The sequence below is a fragment of the Acomys minous genome, assembly GCF_964271855.1.
Source record: "Acomys minous genome assembly, chromosome: 10".
NCBI lineage: Eukaryota > Metazoa > Chordata > Mammalia > Rodentia > Muridae > Acomys > Acomys minous.
The window spans coordinates 97,729,800-97,757,055 of record NC_140491.1 but is presented as its reverse complement, the minus strand read 5'-3'; the positions used below and the strand labels follow the sequence as shown (position 1 = coordinate 97,757,055).

General features: G+C 38.9%; 1 protein-coding gene across 1 annotated transcript in view; it reads left to right on the top strand.

Annotated features, from left to right (window-relative positions):
* FAP (fibroblast activation protein alpha) overlaps positions 1 to 27,256 on the top strand; it is a 70,668-nt gene that overhangs the window by 19,233 nt on the left and 24,179 nt on the right. Inside the window, exons 5-16 of the mRNA XM_084800141.1 lie at positions 206 to 280; positions 1,665 to 1,717; positions 5,335 to 5,407; positions 6,085 to 6,205; positions 7,368 to 7,522; positions 10,185 to 10,288; positions 13,796 to 13,931; positions 15,714 to 15,758; positions 19,948 to 20,052; positions 20,151 to 20,221; positions 22,553 to 22,606; positions 24,331 to 24,455. Coding sequence (XP_084656267.1) covers positions 206 to 280; positions 1,665 to 1,717; positions 5,335 to 5,407; positions 6,085 to 6,205; positions 7,368 to 7,522; positions 10,185 to 10,288; positions 13,796 to 13,931; positions 15,714 to 15,758; positions 19,948 to 20,052; positions 20,151 to 20,221; positions 22,553 to 22,606; positions 24,331 to 24,455 — 1,117 coding nt within the window. The remainder of the gene's footprint in view (positions 1 to 205; positions 281 to 1,664; positions 1,718 to 5,334; positions 5,408 to 6,084; positions 6,206 to 7,367; positions 7,523 to 10,184; positions 10,289 to 13,795; positions 13,932 to 15,713; positions 15,759 to 19,947; positions 20,053 to 20,150; positions 20,222 to 22,552; positions 22,607 to 24,330; positions 24,456 to 27,256) is intronic.

The following is a 27,256-nucleotide window of genomic DNA, read 5'->3' as shown; positions in this document are numbered from 1 at the left end:
GTTTTTTTTTTCTATTATGTCCTCCCATAGTGTCTAGTAAATTTCCTCATATGCTCTAGGTATGGCATCCACTTTTTAAAATTGCTTTGAAATTGTGTGTGTGTGTGTGTGTGTGTGTGTGTGTATTAGTGATATGATAACCCTTTAGAATAAAAAAATTATGACAGTTTTTTCTATATTCTAACCAAACTCTTCATAATTTCAGAAAAGTGTGAATGCTTCAGATTATGGTTTATCACCTGATCGGCAATTTGCATATCTGGAGAGTGATTATTCAAAGGTATCAACTACTTAATTTTGATATATGCATTAACACACAGGTTAGTGTACTAAATTAAGAAAATTTAACTGAAATTAAGAGAAAAGTAAGAAACTTAACTGAAATTAAAAGAGGAGGAGCCTACCAGTAGGATTCTAGATCTATATTTAAAATATAAAAAAATTCAATGAATTCATAATTCATAGCACAATAATTTATAATTTGACTTTTTTTTTTAGCCTAGATCTCTGATTAATCTCAAATGGCAGAAACTACTTTTTTTCTGGGGTAAAGAAATTTTATTTAGGGATCCTGATATCCATCAGAAGTGGGAGAATTATGCTGGTGTCTCTAAAACTCTTTGACACCATAACACATTAGTTAATTCTTGCTCAGTTTAACCTCGCAAAACTATACTGCTATTCCAAATGGTGAGATCAAAGAGTAGTATGTTGTTGTTTAATCAAACACAGGAGGATACAGTCAATATACTATAGAAGAGGGCTCAGATATGTGGATCTGAAGGTCTAATGCTCTAATGTTAGTGGCACTTAAGTGACTCTTCCTGAATGAGTAAGTGACAGATAGAAGACAATTGTTTCACTTCTTCTTTACACATGTGACAAAAGCACAAAGCAACTTACTTTCAAATTAAAATTTTCGTAGTTCTTCCGAGATCACAAATCTTTTGCTTTGACTGCACTAATCAGATCTTCCCCAGATAAAGTTGCCTGCTAAGCCATTCTGACCACTACCAGGATGCCCAGGGCTTTATTCTCTGGCAGCCCAGGCCTTGAGGACCCAAATCCTCAAAAATATGTATTTCAGCTTAATGGATCTCCTTAAGAGATTGAAAGCCCTTTAAGAAACAGAATCCCAAAACGATGCTTGCATTATCCACTAAGGCCAGCACGTACTGAAGGAGACAAAGATCAGCCTTGCTCAGGAGGAGCACTAAGCTAAACTCTCCTGTTTGTCTTTCAAAATCTATGATTGATATATATGCCCAAAGAAAGAAGACATTTTGTGAAATTCCTTCTAACCAATTGTAAAGAGTAGCATCATTTCCAAGGTGTGCTGTAGAACCCAGAGGCTATGAGCATCATAGGGGTGGTTCCACTTCCATCTAGAGAGATATTCAGAGGACGAAGTCTGTTGAAGATAAGCTTTTTATGCTACGGAGTGGCTTTGGGTACGTTCTTTTTGTGAAATGAAAGTTAGGTCACACAGAGGCGCCCTCTGGGACCTGGAGACACCGTGCAAAAGTAGACAGCAAAAGCAAATGAAACCCTGCTTTGCACTGACCCACGTCTGCTCTAGAGCCCAGCGAGCATCTATCCTGGCATAGTAGGATGCGAATGAGCTTTTAAAGCTTTGTCCTCTTCTTTGCCCCTCTTCCTGACAGATATGGCGGTACTCATACACAGCGACATACTACATCTACAACCTTCACACCGGGTAAAGCACCACCACCACCACGTGAATGTGGCTTCCTTCTAAGGCTTAAGCTCTGATTTTAAGACTGTGTTCTCTTGCTACTGACAGCGCCTGTGTAGTTTGCAATAAGTGTCAATCCACAAGATAGGACAGCTCTCCTACCACACAGTCATCTGTTTATTTGACAACTATTATGCATTTTACGTACCAAAGATCTTCAGTTTTCCTAATTTCAAAGGGAAAATTATAGATGTGCTATTTGTGGAAATAAACTCATGTAATAAAAATATTTTTGTAGTGTATGGGAATGAGACTGTTTTGAGGATGATGCTCACTGCATTAGAAAGAGGCAGGAGAGGGGATGTACAGCAACAGCCACTGTCCGGATACACACAAACTTGCGGACACTCATTGATTTAAAACTGATTTTTTTTTAAAGTGGCAAAATGCTTATCTTAATGCTTAAAGTGTTAAGTATCTCTTAATTATAGAAAGAATAGAGATTGACATTTATAAGTTATTTTCTTTATTTTTATGTACATTCTAACTACATGAAACAGTTAACAGTTAAAAGAAAAAATGAATGTACAGGAAGATTGAAGGGCAGCATTCTAGACAGAAGAGTATATAATGGCTTCCAGGCAGAAAGAACACAGTGTTTAAAAAAAAAAAAAAAAAAAGAAGCCTTAAGCATCTCACTTCAACTGATGAGAGGAGAGCTCCCTGCTTGGGGATGGTGTATGGCGTTTAAAGGGAGTTGGGAACTGGAAATAGGTTCCGATGACTAGGTAACCATTAAAAGGAGTTCAGATCTATTTTTGATGACAAAAGGAAAAACCACCGAAGGATTTTATAGGAAATGACATGATCAGATTTGCGCTTTAGAAAACTCACTCTTGCTAATTGAGGAAATGGATTAGTTTAGTTACTCATCTTAATACGATACCTTCTTTGCTGTTATATAAAAAGTCAGAATAATTATATGTCTTGACGAGGTATTGAAAAGCCTCTTCTGGTCTATTTCCTCTTTTGTCAAGCAAAGACCTTTTTTTGTTTTGTTTGTTTGGTCATCTACTTTATTTAAATGTTCAGGGAAGACACAAGACCTGGTTTTTAAAACGTAGTCCCAGTTGAGCTAATGAATTTGGAGCCTCTTTTCTGTCTCAATACCACCATTAGGCAGGACGTATTTACAGAGCTCTATAGCCTGAAAAGCATATATAAAAAATAATGCAAATGAGCTGCAAGAACCAAGCTTACTCCTCAAAACTCTTCAGTCTGCCAAGATGGGAACTGTAGCCATGCAGATAAGTTTTACTTGGGCTTTAATCGTGTCCTTGTTTGGTTTTGTTTTTTAAATCATTTAAAAATTCTTGACGTTGAAGTTCACTTGAAAAGCATCCAAATAAAAACATTCCCAAGTAAAACGATGATTATTAATTTCTTAAGAATAGCTTAGATACGATTTATGTCCTGCAACTATATTACTTATTTAGCCTGTCTGCAGTAAGTGCAGTCGAACCAGGTTTTTTAATGTGTGGATTTGTGTGTGTGTGTGTGTGTGTGTGTGTGTGTGTGTGTGTGTGTGTGTGTCTCCTATTTCTTAAAAACTATATAATTTGCCAGATATTTTTTGGCCAGCTAAGACAATATCGTTTTAGTTGGAGATGGTGAATTGGTTGAAAGCCAAGTTTTGATTGAATAGCATTAATACCATGTCTCTGCCTCTGAAGATTATGAAAACCTCTAACCAGAAAGCTACTTGCAGTTGGTACCCACTTTTCTCTAGCGGAGTGTTGCTGGTGTATATCACCACACTCTAGTGTAGGCTTCATGCCCCGAAGTAGCTGATCATCAAAATACAAATTTCATAGCTTTTGTTGTTGTGGACTTTGTGTGTTACTTTGGCGGTTTTTGTCTTACTTGTTCATTTTTATGCTTTTTGAAAAAAGAGAACATCAAGTTGCGTGGGCAGAGAGGTAGGATGGGTTTTGGGGGAATGCACGATCAAAATACACTGTATGAAAAAAACTATGTCTAGCACAGAGTACTCTGGTTTAAGCAAGGTATGAATTCACAGGTAACAGCTATTACAATGCATCCTCTTTCTCTGACTTTCTTGACATTCACGACACATAAAAACACAAAATGGCAAGTCAGGTGGCTTTCTAGTCACAAAGAAACACGCGATTGGATTTGCAGCTTGTCACTGTTTGTGTCATTGCATAGCTTCATTGTACTCCGTAGAGAAAACTTAGGTAGTGTCACAATGTCAGTCAAAAGTAATGTGAACTTGATACAGAATTGTAAACCAGATTTAAAAAAATGACTTCTGCCTCAGTACCTTTACTACATCCTTACATCTCCACTGGATCTTTCAGTGTCCCTGGTGTTCATGTATTGTCCCTCTGGCTGCCAGAATTCCCACTGCAATGCAACATTCAAACTGTTCTTCTTCTGAGAAGAATGAGATCATATTTCCCCTCATTGTTAGGTTTTGTTCTGTGTGACGTAATAAATTCAATTAAGATAAAGTGTAGTACAGATCTTCCCAAGTGGTCAAGTGTGAGGGAGTGGGAAGGGTAGAATTTACAGACAAATGTGAGGCTCAAGGTGGACAGGCTGTTTGCAGAAACGAATAACATCTTTAAATATCCTCAAACTGGCCTTAGGAGTAGGCATTGCCTTGCTGTCCCACAGAAACACTCTTCATGAGACCTCTACGGTGACTTTCAGCAGTGCACCTTTCAGCATGGCAGCTTAAGATTCTCTAGTACAGAAACACTTGATGTGTTCTCACTGAAAAGCTGCACGAGCTCCACAGAGGCAATTCACTTAGCCGAAGCTTGCAGAGGGCCTCTATGCATCGAAGTGAGATTTTTTTTTTTTTTTGGCCAATAAAATATCTGCAATTTTGCCCACGGGTGGAGAACTTTGCAAGCTTAAGGCACACTGCCCAATGTACGATCTGTTTTTCAGTTTTGCTTGAGATCAGATGTTCCTTTCCTTTTCTGATTTCAAGTCAGATCCCTGGGTAGATTGTCAAATGGCATCTTATTTTCAAGAATTTGAAATTCATATGCATTCACAGCGATGGGGGTTCTGAATGGGAGTGTGGAAGAGCACATATTACACTTGAGCACAATTATAGAAACTCAGAGCTGGAAGGCACGTCAGGGACCATCTTAGTCTGGTGTGTGCAAATTTTACAGTCTCAGGGGTTAAATGACTTGAGCTTTATTTGGGGTTTGCCCAAGAACTAGCAATGCAATATTTGAGTCATTATCATATCTCTGTGTCTTACGATATTCTTCTATAAAACAGAGGGACACTATTAGATGATTTCTAGACAACCCAGTCTGTAGGTGTGTGATCCATTTACTTCCCTGTGAACGTCTAAACACAGAAGTTAGGTGACTTTTAAACAACCAATGGGAGGATGGTAGCCACTCACTGTGCATGGCTTTAAAGCCACCTCTCTTCTGAGCTTCTAGAAGTGGGACTATTCCATAGAGGTGTCCTTAATTTTAATGGTTTGTTTAATTCTTATGCCTATGAAAATTTTTTTATGTTGAACTCCAAGAGTTGCTGTGTTTTTAAAATATATTTACTTTTCTTTCTTCCTTCTTTCTTTCTAGGGAATTTGTAAGAGACTATGAACTCCCTCGTCCAATTCAGTATCTATGCTGGTCGCCTGTTGGGAGTAAATTAGTAAGCGTTTAGATTATAGAAGTGTTTAATCATTTAAATAAAAGAGGAGCCATTTGATTTTGGCCTTTGTTAAATTTCCCTGCCTAAAAGGAAAAAAAAGAAAGAAAAGAAAAGAAAAGATACATCATGACTATTTCAGTGGCTAAAAACGGGAAGAGTTTGGATAAATTGAAACCCGTTTGAGAATTCCGCAAAATCTCAAGCTCATGGATAGACTTCTTTAAATATCGCAGTCAAAAACTTTATCCTTATACTCAGCCAGAATGCGTTGTGCCAGAAAACTCAGGAAAAATATGGTTTTCACAAGTTTCCCAGACTAGCTTCAGACAACATGAAATTTTGTCCAAGCTCTTATTTAAGGACTCTAAATAAAGATTAGATCTGGCTAGCTATTAATATTCAGGGATTTATTTGACTGCCTATCAATATGCACAATTACTTATTAGATAATAAAATAACTATATTGCAGTAGAAATTATTTATTTGATGCAGATTTCTAAAATCACAATTAATGTTAATGTATATTGATTATATTTTTAACCTGCTAAATTATTTTAGTTGTGAATTATTTTGCACATAAATTTCCAGCCCTTTAAAAGACAGTAGGTAAATAATTAAATGTTTATTGTTCTATATTTGTAATTTTCTCTTATTAATTAATTTTGTACTATCTCTAGGCATATGTCTATCAAAACAATATTTATTTGAAACAAAGACCAGAAGACCCACCTTTTCAAATAACTTACACTGGAAGAGAAAATAAAATATTTAATGGAATCCCAGACTGGGTTTATGAAGGTAAGCTATATTTCTTTTTTACTGCTGATATATTAAGCTTGTAATTAAAAATGATTTCATGTATCCAGTAAGAATGAGTTGCATGAGATCTTTTTTTAAATGAGTGACTGTCCTTCTGAAAGCTGTTAATAGGTTATGAATAGAAGATGACTCCTCTTAAAGAATAAAGTATTATTGTCAGAGACTGGTGAGATTTATATATTATATAAAGTGCAGAAGATTTATATTCCAAGAAGTGTATGGTCCTTACTTATGGAGTTAATGTAATGTATTATCCCTTGTTTGTTTTGCTTAAGAAAGAAATTCCAACTGATAGGCTGTGATCATACGGTGAGGGAGGAGGTCCTTTTCTGTCACAGGCCTTGGGATGGAGGGGAGAGCGGGAGTAAACAAGTAAGGGGCTAACAATCGAGATGTAATTGGAATAAATTATTTAAATAAAAAATAAGGTAAAAAGCAATCAAGGGAAAAAATAAAAAATAAAATAAAGAAATCCCCCCAAAGCTAAACAACTACATTATTTTGTAAGAAAATGTTCTTAGTTTTTGGTACTGACTCACTCTTGGATTTTATCCCTATTCTAGGTCATGTAGGACACAGGACTTAATTGGACTTTAAGAGGTTTTCTAGTCTCTCTTCTGCTAGTCCCTTTCTTAAAAAGAAATATGTATGTGTATATTTTTATACACATGCACAAATTAACCCTGGTTTGAAAAGCTTCTTAGGAATGAAACTCAACCTTTGCTGGTAATGTCACTTGTCAGTAAAATCACAGCCTACTTTGTCTACTTTAGATATCGACTACATACTAGCCTGTCTTTTCTACCTAAGTCTGTAGTATAGTTAATTTGGGCTACTTTAGGTTAATTTTTTGATTGCCCTTAGGGGAAAATTAATTAATACTTATGTGTTTATTATTTATTTTAAATGTTACATTTCTGGTTAGCAGCAATTACTAACAAGACTAATTGACATTTGATATAGAATGAAGCTTAAACTGTTCCTCTTAATTCGCAGTATTTTTTTTAATAACCAAAGTATGGGATATGTTAATACACATTAAAAACATGATTTGAGTCAAAAATATTTGTTTCAAAGTATTAACAATGATTTTAAGAATAAACTATAATTGTAAACAATATGCAAATACTTATTTTTTCAGAGGAAATGCTTGGTACAAAATATGCTCTTTGGTGGTCTCCTAATGGAAAATTTTTGGCATATGTAGAATTTAATGATTCGGACATACCAATTATTGCTTATTCCTATTACGGTGATGGACAGTATCCCAGAACAATAAATATTCCGTACCCAAAGGTATGTGAGATGTTTTTAATATTTTATTTTTATTATTTTTAATTATGTGCATCTGTGTGCATCTGTGTGTAGGTATGTGAACATGATAAGGTGCCCAAAGGGGATAAAAGTGTTGGACCCCTCTGTGGCTGTGAACTGCTGGATGTGGGTGCTGGGACTTGAACCCAGGTCCTCTGGAAGAACATTACTTGCTGTAAACCACTGAACCATTTTTCCAGCCCTAGATGCTTTTAATAAAGGCCTTCATCCCCTTGATGTCAAAGTGAGCAATCATTACCATGAATAGAGGTGGGATCAACACATTTGGAAAGCTCCTTGTCCTAGTGCGTTATCAAGCAAACACTGTACTGTGCTCTATTGTTTATGTGGACATCTGTTGCTTTGGACATCTGGCTATGCTGGAAGAAGTAGTCTTTGCAAAGTCTATTGCAGAATCTTTGAAAAAAACATATGGTCTAGATCATGGAGGAAAAACAAGCTTAACTTAGTTTTAATTATATATATATATATAAAATGTTCCAAATTCAGGGTAAAGTTCTGTTTCACAATTCCTCTTGAATTCTCATGTAAATGCAAGCCAGAAAGGGAAATTCAAATATTGAATCTGATGTCTTTGTCAGGTAGTGACAGGCACATGCTAAGATCTTTTATAGGCAGGTAGATGAAGGTTATGAGCCTCCAGTTCTTCCCTACGGCAATTAATGAAAATACACATCATGCATACTTATTTTCACCTTTTTTTAAATTAATGTATTTATTTGTTCACTTTACATCTTGGTCGTAGCCTCTCTCTCCTCTCACCATGCCTCCTTATACCTCTTCGCCTATTCCTCAAAAAAAAAGGGGCGGTCCCCACCCCACGCCCCCACCCCAGCTCATAAGGTCCAATCAGGGCCGAGTTTATCCTCTTCCCCTGTGGCCAGGCAAGGCATCCAGTGACCAAGTGATGAAGTGATCAAGAAGCACGCCTACTTTTTATTCAGTGCCAAGACTAGAGGAGAAGGAGGACCTGAGTGTGCATCCGAATGGCTGATCAACAGGGAGGAAGCATTGCAACCTATTGTGAATTTAGATAAAGGCGTGAAAGAGGAAAATCAGGAAAGGAATTTACCTCATGTTAAAAAGAAATGGATATTTTTCTAGAATGTGCGCTTTTTATATACATAGCTCCTAGTCCTTTTACTTGCCAAACCCTGTTCATGCATGACTCCAGTGGGCCCCTAGATAAGACGGGATGGATGTGGCATTTGCGAAAGTGGCTTTTGGAACAAGCCAAAGGCACTCCAGAGAAAGGGAAGTAGAATTAGAGTGTTTATCTTAAAAGTCACTTAAGGAAAGGGAGAAGATAGGAAATGAGTGTTGAGATATAGGTCCCCTCAAGGACTGTGTAGGAAAAAAATGCAAAGTTGCTGATGCTTGGAAGCGAAAAGCCTGATACTTGGGATCCAAAGTGTAAAGATCTGGAACGTTCTGGAGAATCAAGGTGAGCAAGAAGAGGTGAGGGTGCTCAGAACTGAGGTGTGACTGCCACTTATCTGGAAATGTGTACCTAAGTCTTCATAGTTTCTTTACAGACTAGGGACAGTAAAACCTATAGCACACAACGGAGAGATGAGAAAATTCCAGAGAACCTAATAAGTCTCAAGAAAGATTTTAGATCAGCGGTTCTCAACCTGTAGGTCATGACCACTTTGGGGACAATGCACCCATCATTTCACAAGGGTTACCTAAGACCAACCGAAAACACAGACATTAACATTACAACTCATTAAAATAAAACATTACGGCTATGAAGGACCAATGAAAATAATTTCATGGTTGGGGATCACCACATCATGAAGACCTATATAAAAGGGCTGGAACACTAGGAAAGATGAGAACAGCTTATTTAGATGAACACATACAGCCTTGAGTCATTGAACACTGTGCTCCCGAACTTCATAGGTTCAAATTTTATTTCAGCTGCAAGATTCTTCCTGAAGTAAAATAACATCAATTCAAAGATAGTGTCTAGGCATGAGGTATATACTGTAGTGCAAATCAAATTTTAGGCATAGAGCAGCACAAAAAAAACAAAACAAAACAAAACAAAACAAAAAACAGTGTAAAATCCCATGGACCCCTTCCTTGGTAGTGAGATTTCCCTTATCCGCTGGGAAGAAAGCAATGCTAGTGAGTAGTGAGGCCACTAGGAGGGTGAGCCATCTGGTCATTCAATCCCAGTTTCTGGCAAAGGCAAAAAGGTAAATTTCGTTTAGTTCTCCTTTCTAGTTTCTTTCAAACAGGTCTTCTCCCTACTCTTCTGGGCACATAGGTACCTTGTGTATTATCATGTTAACAATAACGAAACACACTTGCCTGGAAAATCAGCACAGAGCATGGGCGGCAGACGTGTACTTCCATCTCCCTAGTTATTCCTCCTATGAATCGCGTCTCTTACGAAACAGCTGGAATACATTTGACTCTGTGATACAACAATGGTAATCGCTTTGCAAGTGAGATAGAAGCCAAGTTCTTGGCCACTAATGCAGAACATCTTCAACTGTAATATATACCTAGCTTTCCTTGCTTATTAAAACATGCCTGAAGTCCTAAAGTGTCTTTAAAATATTGACGGGAAGTAAAATTGTATCAGATTGAAAAATGTCCATTTTCTTGGCAGGCTGGAGCGAAGAATCCTGTTGTTCGCGTCTTTATTGTTGACACCACCTACCCTCAGCATGTGGGCCCTATGGAAATACCAGTTCCTGAAATGATAGCTTTGAGGTCAGTGATCTCAGATGCTAACATATTGAACCTAGTTTAGGCTTCTTTGCCAGGGCGGGCTGAAGATACACGAGCCAGAAGCCCAAAATTAACACGCAAGATGCATGCAAATTAAAAGTCACAAATAAGTTTCTTGGACTAGTTTCTGAAATAACCCTGTGACTCATTTAAAGGTGACCATGGTGACGAATCCAAAGCTTCCTGGGGTTTTCCTCAGAGGTAGAAATGTGAACTTGGGACCGATGTGCACGTTGGAAAGTTGACCAAGCCTTCAGCATGACCCCTTTAAAGTTGGGTCTGCTTTCCCTCCAGCCACGGCTCCTGGATCTTTGTGCATCCTAGGGCATCATAAGCCAGACAAGGCAATCCTTCTAGAGCACTAGCGCTGCCTCTGAAGTAGATTGTCTTGGTTATCTAGCTGCAGAATCATACATGAAGAAACTATTCCCTGACAGAAAAGTGAAGTCTTTGGGCTACAGAGAAGGCTCAGTGCTCTTACAGGAGACTGAACTTTACTTCCCAGTACCCCCATAGGTCTGATGCACTCTTCTTGCCTCTGCTGGCACTGGGCCCATGTGCTAAAACCTACATTCAGACCAATGAGTATACATAATCAAAAATAATTTGTGAGGGAGTGCTTTGGTTTTTCAAGGCAGGATTTCTCTGTGAATCAGAGGTCTGACTGTCCTGGAATTCACTCTGTACACCAGGGTGACCTCAAATTCACAGAGTTCCACTAGCCTCTGTCTCCTGAGTAATGGAATTGAAGGTGCGGGACACCACTCCCAGCAAAAATAAATTCTTAAAAAGAAAAAGGAAATGAACTGTTCTCACTTCACTAGCATGTCTCAGATACACCTGTCTGACCTTGATTATAGCAACCGTCTAGGACTAAGTCAGTTCTCCGTGTCTTTCTTTTTGAATTTGGTTAAAAAATAAAGGGTTCTAAGACCTTCACCTGCCTAGCACAGAGGGTTTAGACAGAGTCAAATGACTGCTCACAACAACCTGGTTAATGAAAACTCAAATAGATGATTAAACACACACACACACACACACACACACACACACACACACACACACACACACACTTTTCTTCTGTTTAACCCTACCTTTTTATATTCATTTAAAAGACAAGGTTTGATAATCCCCCAACATGAGAAAAACAAAGAACAAACACATTATAAAAGAAAAAAATTTTAAGTATGAAAAACAAACAAACAAGGGGCAGTGAATTTTTTTAAACTTCTGCCTGACCACTGTCAAATTGTTTAATCTATTCTGTTTTCCATCTTCTGTGTTTCTAATAGCATCTCAAGGTGTTTTGAAAAAGTGAAACATTCGAATCAAACACTTCCCCTTTTGTTCACCTCACTTTTGTTTATATTGTCTTAACTGTTTTTAGTAGTCTGTGCAGTGGCGATGGCGTTCTCACACAGTGAGGCCGCTAACATTTGTCACCAATAGACCGAATTTCTCCTTCGGGCTTTCCCTTAAAGCTTCGTTTGTCAAGCCGATTTCTTTAATGAACTTTATGTACACGGCAATGTGTCTATTTCTTGAATGCATGGCTGATTGATTCAGTGTTTTGTCCTTATTATGACACCATCAGCCTTCATCTACCTCTGGATTAAGGTGTAAAGATAATCTAGGCATGACGCCCAAGGAGAAAGCAGGCTTCTCTCTGAACATATCTCTGTTAATCTTTTGGGTCACATTTCTGAATGTTTTGGGGTGTCATGCAGAATCTAGTGGAGCAAACAAGTGACGAGGAAAGTGGTGAGCATGTGACTTGGTCCTGATGAATGGGACGAGAAAGACTGCACCAGCTTTTGTTTGAAGAAGTGGTCGTCTTTTGTAATCTAGAGGAAGCACTGGGGCTAACCTGAAATGGCAGTGGAGGGAGGGGGATGGAGGGAGAGGAGAGCACCTTGGTCCGAACCTTTTCAGAGCACCATGTTCTGATCCACTTGCAGTTTGAACAGACACGTAATGGGGGAAATTTTTTCACACAAATAGACAATGAATCAGGTGACATAACTGCTCCTTTCCTGTCTCATTTCTTTGATAGTTTGGCTTCCTTGGGAAAAGAATCTATGATTGTTTAATTTGTTTCCTGTTTCATTGTATGTACTTTGCAGCTGTTTCTCCCTCCCCCTCCTGCTCTACCTCCTCCTCCCCTCCTCCTCCTTCTCCTCCTCCTCCTCCTCTTCTTCTTCTTCTTCTTCTTCTTTAGTTTTTATTTAAGTAATTTATTCAGATTACATCTCAGTTGTTATCCCCTCACTTGTGTCTTCCCATTCTCCCTCCCTCCCTCTTTCATGATATTCCCCTCCCCTAGATCTGTGACAGAAGGGGACCTCATCCCCCACTATAAGATCATAGCCTATCAAGTCTCTTCCTGGGAGCCTGCTTACTCTACCTCTGAGTGTCACCAGCTCTCCCCACCAAGGGGAAGTGGTCAAATAGGGGAGACTCGAGTTCATGTCAGAGACAGTCCCCACTCTCCACATAATCATGGAGAATGAGCTATCCATTGGCTAGATCTGGATAGAGTTTCTAGGTTTACTGCATGCCTTGTCCTTGGTTGGTACAATAGTTTGAACTGACTCGCCTGGGTCCAGATCCACCAGCTTTAATGGGCTTCTTGTAGGTTTCTAGGACCCTCTTGATCCTTCTATTTCCCCATTCTGCCTTACCTCTCTCACCTAAAGTCCCAATAGAAATTTTCTTATGTGTCAAAAGTAATGGTGGGAACAGCGCATGAGTCAAGATTGATTTTTATCACTCTCAGCTCATCTTTACATATTCAAATCAGTACATTAGTATTTCAAATTTATACAGAAACAAGGAACTACATGTCTAAATAATTTCACTGAGGTTGGATATTGTGAGGTCAGAATTTGAGCCCTAAGTTCCTTCTAGCTCTATGGAAAATTTTAAAGTTCTACAGTTTTGGCTATAAATTTTCATTCACAGACATGTATAATGATCACAGCCATTAACAGACACTTAAGTAGGTTATAAACAACATTGAAGCTATTTACGTCATCTGATTATTATTAATATAATTTTAACCCTTAACCAAAATGACAGCTAAAGCTTAGCTTCCACCATGAACCCATCTGGAGACAAAAATGATCTTTTCCTCATACTTGGCTTCCTCTGCACCAAGGAAAAATGGAAAAAATGAGATTATGGGCCCATCATAAAAATTTTAACACTTTTAACCCTCTTAAATAGATAAATCGTTTTGCCCTTACATATTATTTTTTTTTTTTACAAAATAGGTAGAAAACTCATGTACAAAATAATTTCCTTGGATGAGTAAACCCTTATTTATTTTAGCCAGCAGGTCTATTTAAGTACTCTCCTCAGAGAAAGTTTGTTTTTCTTATCTACTGAATATATATCCTATACTAACAACTGCCTTTTAGAAAATATAAATGAAGATATTATTAAATGCGATAATGGTTGAGACTGTTGTCTGTTTTGGTTTGTTTGCAGTGACTATTATTTCAGCTGGCTCACATGGGTGACCAGTGAACGGATATGCTTGCAGTGGCTAAAAAGAGTGCAGAATGTCTCAGTCCTATCTATATGTGATTTCAGGGAAGACTGGTATGCATGGAATTGTCCAAAGGTAAAGTGTATTAAAACCACTGGAAGGATTTGCGAAAATGAAAATACAGCAGGAGCTTCTGACTTATAGGTCACATTTTTTGTATTGCATTTCTTCCTTGCAAACACTTCCAAATACTCCCCCCCACTTTCCTCAAATTCATGACCTCTTCCTTTCTTAATTGTTATTGTATACACATATGCATATACATATATATTCTATATTATAATTCCGATCAACTCATATATATTACTTGTCTGTATGTTTTCAAGGGTATCTATCACTGGACAACCAGTATGCTTTTTTTCTGGAAAAGACTACCTTTCCAGCTCTCAGCTTTCCTGAGTTGCCTATAGTCCTTTGTGTAGGGGTGAGGCCTCATGGGCTTTTCCCCATCCACCTTGGCATGTTCAGTGGTGTTGTCTTTGTTGAGCTTGTTTGTGCAGTCATGTTGACCACCCCCATAGAAACCTTATGCTCTAGTTGGTACATCTCCAAGGTAAGTCAACAACACTTTTGTAGGAGGAAATTCCAATGTTCAGGTGGCTTACTATACTAAGAATTTATGGTTCATAACAAGCCCGAGAAAAATGAGGCAATGTGTGGAGTGAGCCCTCTGCTCCATAATGTAGTTGAGAAACCCAGCTGATGGTATTTCTGTTGTCTTAATGTGTGGTTCTAAGTCACTAACATTCAACTGGAGCAAGAAGAAAAGGATTGGGGGGTGTGTGTCTGTGTGAGGTGTTTTTATGGGAAGGGCTACAAACAGCTTGTTTCTTTCTCCTCACACAGCTTCTAAACCTTATCACATGACTACATCCCACTGCAAGGGAAGCTGGGAAATGTAGTTCAGGTACAGAAAGACAGCCCCCGCACCAAGTGTAGCTTCTGGTTCTTTTACAACTCTCCACGTAACTCCACCCCTATCCCCCAGGCATTCTTTACTCATAGCAGAGGTTTCCAGAACTATTTGTCAATAATTCTTAAAAATTATTTCTGATTATCTGAACTTCTAATATATCCTTTATTCTATCTCCACTACTGTAGCCTTGCTCTGAGTCATTATCAGTGTTTCCTAAACATTAGCATTTGAGGCTGCACTGTCATCTCATTCCATCTCACCCACTACCGAATTCACGTTGTCTCTCACGTTTATAATTATTGTTTTTCGTATTTGGAAAGTGAAGTTCTTCAACAAATTTGCCCACAGATGTGCCAAATTCCTGGATGGCCTAGATGTTTCTCCAAGCTCTTGCTAATATCTATGCCTTCTGCTCTTCCAAATTCACCATGGCCACTTTCCTACCCATCTACTCTGGATATTACAATAGTCCACCTATTAATTCAACACAAGATGTAGTCAAGGAAAAAAAAGGGACTATTTACATTTTATGATTTCTAAATATTTATTTAAGATGTGATGTCTTCACATCTTGCTGAGAACTTTCAAATATAAATGATTAGGTTTTGAACTACTCCCTAAGGAAAAAAAAAATGACACAACCTCTGCATCACACATCATGTGCTTAGTTTGTGTCATACTTCCCCAGATGTGTGACAATTCCAAGACCTGCTACATGGAAGAGTTAAGAAAAAAATTATGAAATTAGGTTCAGCTCTGATTTGTCCATATAGACTCATTGGCGCTGCTCTGAAATAACTTTAATAACTCTCTCTCTCCTGAAATGGAGGCTAAGCTACCGGACACCCTGACCAGGCAGATTAACCGCTCAAAATGTCCAATCGATACTTCTGAAAAGCTGCTCATTTTATGCTTTAATATGTCCTTTCTTTGTCTTTTAGACCCAGGAGCATATAGAAGAAAGCACAACAGGATGGGCTGGTGGAGTATGATTTTCCTATCTTTTCCTTTATCTTAATAGCACCCAATATGTTCAGTGAACTGAATTTTACACCGTGTATGCATTCCACCTTGTAGGTTATGTCTAAGCATCAAACCGGGTAATGTGTTTCATTATGATTTCTGACTCTGTGTCTGGAGGCTTCTGACAGAGTTATTTAATGATGTACAAGGCTTGTTTAGTGTAAAAAACACAATCATCTTTAAAGGAAATCAATTATATATTTTATTCTATATTAACTAATGCAAAACAAGATGGAGACTAAGTGAATGGTATGTGGACGCTGTCCCATGTCACAGCGATCACATCCAGCAAGCAATGCATCAGGGTGGCTACTGTGCCGAGACTTAGACAAGGACATGAAAAGGGAAGCATGGGTCTTAGGTTTAATCTTTGGAAATGTATTTAGTAGTGAAACTTCTAAATTCCGGAAGAGGAACTATCAACAACTCTTCATAGTGAAAACTTTTGCTGATAAGTTCTCATCTTCTGAAGGTACCTGCTTTGTGGGCTAGCTTTCCTAGCTAGTAGAAATTAAACTAACCTGGAAAATCCTAGATATGTGTGCATGATTCTTACATTCATTCAGGCAACGTGTGTGTGAGTGTGTGTGTGTGTGAGAGTGTGTGTGTGTGTGTGTGTGAGTGTGTGTGTGTGAGTGTGTGAGGGTGAGTGAGTGTGAGTGTGTGTGTGAAAGTGAGTATGTTTGTGAGTATGTGTGTGTGTGAGTGAGTGTGTGTGTGAGTGTGTGTGAGTGTGAGTGAGTGTGTGTGTGTGTGTGTGTGTGTGTGTGTGTGTGTGTGTGTGTAGTTCTTGGGATCAACAAGGGTCACATATGTTAGGCAAGTGCCCTACCATAACTATATCCCCAGTCTTTGTTCAGTGAATATTTATTGGGTCTTTAGAAAAATTAAAAGGCTACTCATACTAGTAAATATTAAATGGTAATTTTAAAAAGTGTTTTCTTTAGAATTTATCCAAGAGACTTAAACTGTAAAAGACACAAGAAGTTAACTAGAAATATTTGTCCTGTGAGAATATAGAAAATAAAAGAACATACATTTTAGTCCTTTACATTTAGAAATAAGCTCTGACATCATAATGCTTAGACTACAATTACAAGAAAGCTGTGACCAGCTAATTAAGCAATGCTCTACATCTCTTTGGCCTGTTGCTAAAAACTCTTGAGTAAAAAGAGAGCATAAATTTTGTCTTTGGAACCTGAAAGCCTGTACTTTTGTCTAATTGTTAGCTCAATTTATTCACCGTCTTTCCCCTTTAGTGAGGATAGCAAACTACAACACTGTGATAAGTAACCTTACTTTCTACGTAAGATTTTTTTTTAATGGCTTTGCACTTCACACAGAGATAAGCAATTTATCAGAAAGCTCTAAGCATGATAAAGAAGCCAGCGCAGGGCCATGTTAAAACAGAGGTCACTGCAGCTGAGTGTCTTATCTCGTGTCCAGGTGTGACTTTGCTGCAAGAAGCACTGAACTCAGAATGCGTTATGACCCTAGCTCTGACAGCATGAAAGCGGAAATATTTCACACCCTCTTTACCTGACCTAAGTTACCTGCTCATCGGAAGCAACTGTCTTCCATGTGCGCAGAGGAAGGGAGGAGATAATAGCCTTTGCCCAGCAGAAAGAGTCTTCCTGGTTGCCTGGTCCTAATATCTTAAAACAGAACAGTCTGCCCTGTTAATTTTTTTTTTTTTTTTTTTTGCTTTCAGTCCAAATGAAATTGTAAGCTTTACTCAGTAATACAATCTTTTGAAAAGTCACTTGAGTAACTCACTAGGTATGTGCGGAATAACTTTTTTACTAAGTTACATAAAAATATTCTGTGACTTGGGTTCCATTTTAGTAACTAAGACAAAGCAGAACCAATCGCCTCTCACATTACAAAGTTTGAGGGAGCAAAGAAGGTACTTGTAAGTAATTCTGCCATGACTTGATTGAGAGCACAACTTTCTGAAATGAAAAAAAAAACTCTGTCAAAGGCCTATATTAGTGCAATGCAAATTAATTTTCTGTTTCCTAAGCCCTTGATTCACTTTAAAGTAATTGGTCTCGAGATGCAAAATCCTACAAAGTGGATCTTTTGATGAATGATGCTTATGAATATATAAGCAGAAAGCAGTCTCAGAATGCCCAATTTTCCGTTCTGTTACAAATGTATCAAAAGACAAGCCAGACATGACATTTAGCAGAACTTACTTGAGCAGGGATTTATTTGTGGATGAGGCAGTATCCAGGACATAGGATCCTTTCCTGTGTCTCTCCATGTTTCTTTGTGTCTTCTTTCTTATTGGGACTCTGGTCCTTAGATCTAGAGCTAACACTGCTCTAATAGGAGCACATCTTTAATTTTTTTTTATCATAGTTACATCTGTAAAGCTTACATTCAGACAGAAATGAATGTTGAGAAATATTAGTTACCCAGTAAAGATATAAGAAATACATTGTATTTTAACAACACAACATCACAATATAAGAGATATAGCTTTACCAAAAAATAATCCAGCATCAGATCACACACAAATCTGATCATTAATTAAGTCGATAGCAATTCTCCCTACTACCTCTTTCCTCAGAAATTGATTTTTAAAAAATACTGAGAAAGGACAAATGTTTGTATTTAGAAGATACTGGTACATGAGTTGATGTTTATTGAACACCTTGGCCTACTGTTCCATGGACTTAAACCAGATAGAGAGGCCAGGTTTTAAGTTATTCCTACATCTCTGCTTTCATGAGATTTTTTTCAAGAAGGTATCATCATTTCACTAGAGGACAACCTGTAAAAATAGGCATAAAGGTAGAACAAGCCGGGCGTGGTGGGGTACTCCTTTAATCCCAGCACTCGGGAGGCAGAGGCAGGCAGATCGCTGTGAGTTTGAAGCCAGCCTGGTCTACACAGCAAGTCCAGGACAGCCAAGGCTGCACAGAGAAACCCTGTCTCAAAAAACAAACAAAAGAAAATGGTATAGCAAATCAATTGTTTAAACAGTGGGAGACACATGACACTATCAATAGAGCAAGTCAAATGTGTACAATAGGAAGACACATGACACTATTAGTGAAAAGTTGGTATGAGGCATTTTCAGAATTTCAGTTGTCTGCACTATTCATGGTATTGAGTTGCCATTGATAGCTCCAGTGCAATTAGGTAGCTCCAAGCAGTGTACAAAGCCATTCTGTTTTCTGAGCTCGGAGCTAAGATCACCCTACTTCTTAGGCAGGCTTCATGGTTCCTCTCAAGTACAATAGGCCTGTCCCATTACCAAAATCTATGGCTTCTAGACCAGAATATTTGAATCTTTCAAATGTCTTTGCTAAATTATTGATATTAGGAACTTAGCGTTAGAAAAATAAAAAAATTAAAAGTACTGTAAACTTTAGTGAGAATCATACTCTTGGGGCTGGACAGATGGCTCAACGGTTAAGAGCACTGATTGCTCTTCCAGGGGACCTGGGTTCAATTCCCAACACACCTATGGTGGCTCAGTATTGACTGGAACTCCAGTTTCAGTGACCCTGACACCCTCACACATATATACATGCAAAAAAAAAACCCCACCAATGCACATAAAAAATAAAGTAATAAATAAACTGTTAAAAAATTGCCAGGTGCTGCCCCTGTGATCCCAGGATTCTGGTAGGCAGAAGCAAGCATATTTCTGTGAGTTCCAGGCCAGCCTGGTCTACAAAGCCTGTCTAGGGCAGCCAAAGATACCCAGAGATACCCTGTCTAGAAAAAATCCAATAAGTAAGTAATAAAATTTAAAAATTAAAATATTTATGCTTTGATTAAATGCCTCATTTTGAAGCCTGGCTTGATTAAATATCAACAGCTGCTTGTTATTCGTTCCACTTAATTCCAAACCACATCATCTCAGAACAGGGATTTGTTAAAGTAGGATGCTCAGCTTGGGGATTGCGGGAGAGGGTGATGTGTACAGTAACAAACAAGCACCAGTTGGCACACACAGATCCCACTAGAGTCACTGAAAAGCTGCCATTTGAAAACCTGGGATTTCAGATGTGAGTGGCCGGTGACAGGGGAGGGTGAGGCACCAGGATTCTGAGCCATGCGTGGCTTAAAAAAAAAACAGTCTAAGTCTTTAGTTCAGTTTGTCTTTTGAATATAACCTCTCCTCATTTCTTTCAGTTCTTTATTTCGACACCAGCTTTCAGCCAGGATGCCATTTCATACTACAAAATATTTAGCGACAAGGATGGTTACAAACATATTCACTATATCAAAGACACTGTGGTACGTTCCTTCCAAGATTTATCTCCTCAGAGATCACTCACTTGAGGTTGCTCAAGTAACGCTCAGCTTCACACAACATAATGTTTGTCTTTTTATAGGAAAATGCTATTCAAATTACAAGTGGCAAGTGGGAGGCCATATATATATTCAGAGTAACACAGGATTCACTGTAAGTATCGCATGCAACATGATGCACCATTCAGGTTTTAATTGGCACCAACCAAAGGATGTACAAATGATGGACTGCACTGTCTACTCAGATAACCGAAGGAGCATTCTGTTGCTCTCTTCAGTTACCTTCAAACAGCTATGATTTCATTAGGAGTGCCCATTCTTTAATAGCTAGCCCACAAGATTTCCCTTTGGAAAGAATCTCTATTAGATACTTTTATAAAAAGATACAAAATTCTCAGATAACAATTGGTTCTAAAGGTTGATTTTATTCTCCAATACTTAAAGCAATGAACGTGCTTCAAAGAGACATAGAAGGTAGCCCACACATATAGAGACTCTTCCGTAGTGGTACAGTGCTATCTGGGTTTCATGGTATTTGTACAAGCCATCAGTTATTGAGGATCTACTGCCTACCAGATACCGTAAGGTAGGAATTATGGTTCTGAGTCTGTAGATGAGAAGACAGATGCTCTGTTGCATGTAATTGATGTGGCTAAAGGCCGTTTAATTAGTGGAAGATGAGACTTCAGAACTAAAGTTTATGAATCCAAGACTACTGCTGTTAACCCCAATAAGGAATTCTTTTTTTATTTTTAATATATTTTATTAATTTATTCATATTACACCTCAATTGTTATTCCATCCCTTGTATTCTCTCATTCTTCCCTCCCTCCCATTTTCCCTTTACTCCCCCCCTCCCCATGAATTCTTAAAGTTCCTTCCTTTTGGTCCATCCTACACAGTGTCTCATAAAGCTGTCTTGGAATAGTCATTCATGATGTATTTAACTAATTAGAGGCCCCTGTTTTTTTAGTTTTTTGTCTGTTTGTTTGTTGTCTGTCACTTCTACTGCTGTGTAAATTAGGGATATTCCCTCAATACTCATAATCTGAGTGCCATTTTGGGGAGCAAAGGAGCAGAATCATTAGTCTAATGTTACCATATAGAAAGTCTAAGAAACATATTGCCTATAAAATTATTTGAATGGGAGCCAAAGGAGTTTGGTCCTTACACGGAGCAGCCATAGAACTGACTTGAGTCGGGGAAGTGATGAGATTAAAATGAACAGGAGATAAATTTCAGTCATAATAGGCTTAGGAGAGGGGAAAAACTGAAGGCTTGTACATCCTGCTGTGGTTGTAATGACGGCCAGGGTGGAAGGATAAGGGCGAGGCGAGGTGTGGACCTGTGTGTCCTCGGCACAAAGCCCGACATGGGAGGGGTCCCGTTCCTATTTCTTAAGTGAAAGAAAGGAAAAGTTAGATGTTTGGGAAAGATGGGGGGGGGGATAATTATTATTATCTGTGAGGGAGAGGAGAGAGGCAAATGGGAAAGTGGACCAGGCTGCAACAGTAGAGGAGAAGGCAGCGCTGGAAACTGACAGCCCGGGCAAGCTGCAAGGGGCCATTGGGAAGAGACTGAGCAGTTAATTCACACACCGTTTGAAAGGATGTGGAGAAGGCAAGCAAAAGCGATGACCGGAGTCCTATGACATTAGTACAGATATAAATAAAGCAGACACACGCAGGTTGGGGATGTGAGTTTCATACTGGAAACGCCTTGTGCTGTCTCCTTCTTTAAGGAAGTTGTTTATGTGACTGAGGATTCCTGGACCACTAGGCTCTCCTGAGAATTAAAACAAACCTTGTTTACTCTGAATTTTTCACACTCTATTATGCTCTTCTTGAGAGAGGGGGAAAAAAAAAGACAGCTGCTTTGAGATATTCAGATAAATTCACAGAGGAATGGAAGCTATGTCACCAAACTGGATTTTCCACTTTATAGTATATTAAGGCAGAAAGGAGCCTGCACCTGGGCAGTTAGGGAGCAGGTTTGCTCCCCTGTGGTTTGTTTTACAGCTTGGTGAAGTAACATGGCCCATGGTATGTTCAGATCAGCCAGTTCAGATGAGTTTCCTGGCATGCCAAGTTTATCTACTACTGGGAGTTTAGAATAAAATCAAAATGTGTTCACAGTCACAGACAAAGTAAATAATGTAGTTCTGAGAAACCAGTAAACAAAATGGAAAATGAAAGGTATAATATTAGTTTAAATAGGTCATTTTTCATGGCTTATTATTTAATGAGTCAGAATAGGATATGTTGATCATAGCAATGGGATTCGCTTCAGTTTTACCTTTCTCTGATGATCGGTACGTTACAGTAAATGTCCCAATACAATTACGCATAGCACTGATTCCTATACCCAAGTATCAATTGTTTCATTGAATGAATGTGGTTTTGCTCATGTTACTTACTAATATCTGTAATAGTAGTGCTTTTGCAATTTAATCATTAATACTTAATCCTTTGTAAATTCATTTTAGGTTTTACTCTAGCAATGAATTTGAAGGTTACCCTGGAAGAAGAAACATCTACAGGTAACTTAGACCAACCAATTCAACATAGTGTTGACTGATAGAGATGCTCGAGTAAAATTGAATCATAGCCCTGGCTATATGTAGAATTCTTTTTCTCAGTGTGGAATGTAATAAAAATCCACCTGTAAGTTGGGATAAATAATTCAGAAAATGACATACACAACATAAGTATAAAATCATATGCTCCCAAAATATGAGCCAAGTTAAAATATTTTCTTTTGAAAAGAATAAAGTAGAAAATTCTAATGATAATATAACATTTTTACATTAATTATAGATACTTCAAAAGTTTGGAATTAATTCAGGACTTTTATTTATTAATGCACATTTTATTTATTGAGCACTGGCTATGTGTCATACTGTTTGGCTCTTGCAGTGTGATCTTCACTATGGATCACTTCGCTATAGCCATTTCCATCCCTCCATTGGTTATTAAAGTTCAATCCAGTTGTCCTGTTGATGGTTGGAGTAATAACCAAAAGACTCCTTTCTGTATATAGAAATAGAAATAGCTGCTAACATTGCTGCTGCTCTGCTATAAATCAAATAACTTAACCGATTTGTACCAGTAATTTAATTTAATTTTAATAATCCTATGCGGTATATAATATTATTGGGATTGAATTTTGAACATGGGTATGATGTCCTCTAGGCCCTCACTGTTAATTCTCTTCTGTACATTTCCAAGCTCACACAAAAATTAAAGCATGAAACCTGTAAGAGGGAATAACAGGGAACAATAGCACACCCTCTTATTCACACTCCTCTGTTCACACCTGGATGCACACTTACTTTCAGTTGGGGATCCTCCTTCTCTGGAGACAACCATGTCTCTAGACCCCCTGTTAATTTTCAAGGCTATCTCAGGGAGCAGGAAGAGAACGACTTGGGAGGTGGCAAAGCTCACCCTGGTAGCCAGAATAGACTCGGACACTGCCTGACCCTTGGCAACACACCACCCAGTATTCCCCAAAGGGGAATCAGATGCAGTGTTTGGCGAGAGGCCCAGAAGCCTGTGGTTTATTAAAACTATTTACTCCATTCCAGGACCACACAAGGGCTGTGCTCATGTGAGTGTGGGGGCATGGAGGAAGGAAAAGTGCAGCTTGGTCTATGTGGGATGGAGAAGGCAAAGTGCCCACATGGAGCTCCTAAAAGCCCACATGTCCTGTAGGGAAGATAAAAGGTACAAGAGACAAACAGCATGTAGCTTCTTATTTCTAGGTTGCTCATTACTAAAGTCCTCTTCCTGATATAGAAAAGAAGAGGGGCCCTTTCTTGGTAATGCTGCCAGGTTTCCTTGTATGTTTTGATGTACAGTAGAAGAGAGAGAGAGACAGAGAGGGAGACAGAGAGAGACAGAGACAGAGTAGAGACACAGATACAAAGACACAGACTCACACATTTCCAACTACTTCAGAAGCATTTAATGGCTATGAAAAGTGAGTACCTCACTCCCATAGTGAATGCTCTATAGCTCTTCCATTTTAGGAAAACCACAGAGGGCTTCTCCCTCAAAGCTTGTGCCTATTCAGGCAAAAATGGATCAAAACCCAAGCTACATCAAAACACTGTGATTCCCCTCTACTTTAAATGATATTGGCAACAGAAAAATAGAGTGGGTTTGATGTCAATATGTAAATTAGTCACTTTACATGGAGTAGTACATTTTGATAAATACAATCTCAAAATTTCAGCTTAGCTTTATTTTCATTTCCCTCTAGAATTAGCATTGGAAACTCTCCTCCGAGCAAGAAGTGTGTTACTTGCCATCTAAGGAGAGAAAGGTGCCAATATTACACAGCAAGTTTCAGCTACAATGCCAAGTACTATGCACTCATCTGCTATGGTAGGTGACGGACCTAACAGAAGCATCGCCATCCCCGTTGCTGTTATCATCCTTGTCACTCCTTCTGATGACTTCCTTTTTGCGAACCTGTTATATATAAGAATCTTACCGAGTGCCCAAGGTTTGTGGAATGAAAAATAATAGGAAGGAGTTATCATTCTTTGTTTTCTTTTGCATTTGAGGAAACTGAGTAACCAGCTAAGGTGTGTACCTCTGTTAGGCAATAGCAATAGTCAGGACTAAAGCAAGAGTGGGCGGCCTCTAATCCCCATCACTACGATGTTGCATGCAGACACCATCTACCAGATAGGCCCAGAAGGAGAAATGTCAAAACAGAAGTGTTCTCTCTGATAAACCAGGTGTTCTCTTCTGGCCTCATTCGTGGGAAAAGTATCAAAGAGCAATGGCCCAGAAACCTGAGGTCCGTGCAATGAAGCCAAATTATTCTTCCAGTTGCCATTCCAATGAAGGCAGAAAATAAATCTTTGTCACCCGATCTTTCTTAAAAAATTGGAAGGCATTCTGAGTAATTCATTCAAACATTAGCAAACGAGCCATTTGTAGCACAACACAAAGACATTTTCTGGTTGCTTGGACCATGGTTACCCTTCACAAGTAATTGGCTGTCTAGATAAGCTGACTGCATGCACAGCATGCTATCGTGAATAAGCAGCAAGAAACATGGGCTAAGGAATATTACAAACCAATGAAGTAAGTGACTACTGGGGGCTTAATAGAATCATTACTTCTATCATTGCTGCCTTCTCACCTTAACTAAGCCCAGTTTAAGGGTATAGATAGGACATTAGACAGGAAATTTAACAAAGGCCGCACCACACTCCTGTTCGTGATATCAATGACTCCTGTGCAAGTAGGTGACAGGGAACAGTGGGACCTTTTGTCACCTGATATCTCTACTCAGGTGGAGAGTCCTCCTGTGGGTTTCCTGTAAAATGAACAAGAACTAAGGCCATCACCTGCCATTTCCCTTAACCCAATTACCTGGCTAACTAAGGCCATCACATGCCATTTCCCTTAACCCAATTACCTGGCTTTAGAACCCGGGCCCCTGGCTCATTTAACTATGTAGACAAATAAGCATTTTAACCTGAATGCACCCTTCAAGATGGCATAAGATGTCAGTTTGAAATAACACTTCTACAAAATGTTTGGTCAGTGGCATCTTTGAAATGTCGAGAGATTGTTGTTCATGGCCATATGTGCTGATTGTGACTATGGCATTTAAAGGTAAACAGTAAATGTCCCTCTCAAGTTATATGCAACATTTTCTATCCCAAACTCTATATTTATGTAACATGTATCAAAGCTTACATGTCAAGCACACAGCATCCTTGATCTAAGGATGCTGGGACATCTGTTTCTCTCTCTCTCTCTCTCTCTCTCTCTCTCTCTCTCTCTCTCTCTCTCTCTCTCTCTCCTGGAAGGCTGGGTAGGGCTGATCTCTTTATTCAATCTATTTAACAGTAAGAGGGGTGTGTGATAAAATACACACAGGCATAGTGGAGCATCAAAAGAATTACTGACTTCTGAAACCTCGATTAACATAGTTGCTTCTTGCTGTTTCCTTTGCTGTTGATAAAGACACCAGTGTCACATGTATGTACTGTACTGCTATACACTCTATCTTTGAGTAACATCTCAGCTCACTGGAGACCATGCCTCCTTGTGCCTAAATGTTCACTGCAGGATAGATGAGGAACCAAAGACTAAGCCCTTGTCAAAAGTTGGTGGAAGAGTCCTTTCTAGAACTTGAGTCGCCTGACTTTTCTACCACTCACTCTTCCTCGGCAGTATGGTAATTTCCCATTTAGCAAAAAATATACTGTGTGGGAAGCATCACATCGTCTGGTGTTTTTGAAGCTCCAGTAAAATGAGTCACTGCGCCATCATAGGAAAAACCTTGAAATCTTTCTCTTTAGGGCTAAGAGTAACGCTTCATTATGTAACTTTCAAACTCTCCAAAAGGGCTGCTGAGCCCTGGAAGACAAGATTAATGCAGGTGAAGTCATATCAGTAATGTGGACAGAACAGGACAGGGCAAAATAGGAATTTCAGGTATTGATGCCGTGTCTCTGGGGCCATGTCCTCATCCTGCTGTGTCATGAGCAGTCTGTCATTGGTTCGTGTCTTAGTTTGAGATAAAAAAGAAATGCAGGTTTGCACTACTAGAAACAGATGCCCATGAAAATTCCATATGATGGCTGCTAATAGATTAAAGCTTAGAGATTTAACTTGCCTTGTTTCCTTAGATCCTGGCCCAAGATGTAATATACGTGCCTGTCACTTTTGAAAACTTTGAAGAATCACTGAGTCTCAGGACAAGCTTTTCCTAACACCCTAACCCCCCCTTCGAGTGTCACAGACAGGCTGCTGGGTTTTGAGAAAGCCAAATAAAAATCTCTCTTTTTTTTCTATTCTCAAGTCATACTAATTTAGTAAGGCAGGAAATAAAATTATTAGCTTTATTATTTGTAAAGACTAGTTGGGAAATGTGATGGAGGGAAAGTATGTGCCCTCCAACGTTGTACCCCACAATCACAGTTTTACAAACATGCATACCCTTGGGCAGTGACAAGATTCGCCCATGGGCCTTGGCACTTAAGGCTTTAAGGAACAAACAGAAAGGTGTTTTCCATAGGGAGAAGGATGCCAGGGGCAGGCCAAGGGGCCCCATTCATAAACAGTTCTCTTTGGAAGCCAGAGAGGGTCCTCTTTTGCTTTTTTGAGCCAAAGACATTTTCTGCCTCGAGGGGCTACCTGAAGCCTACACTTCCTCATGA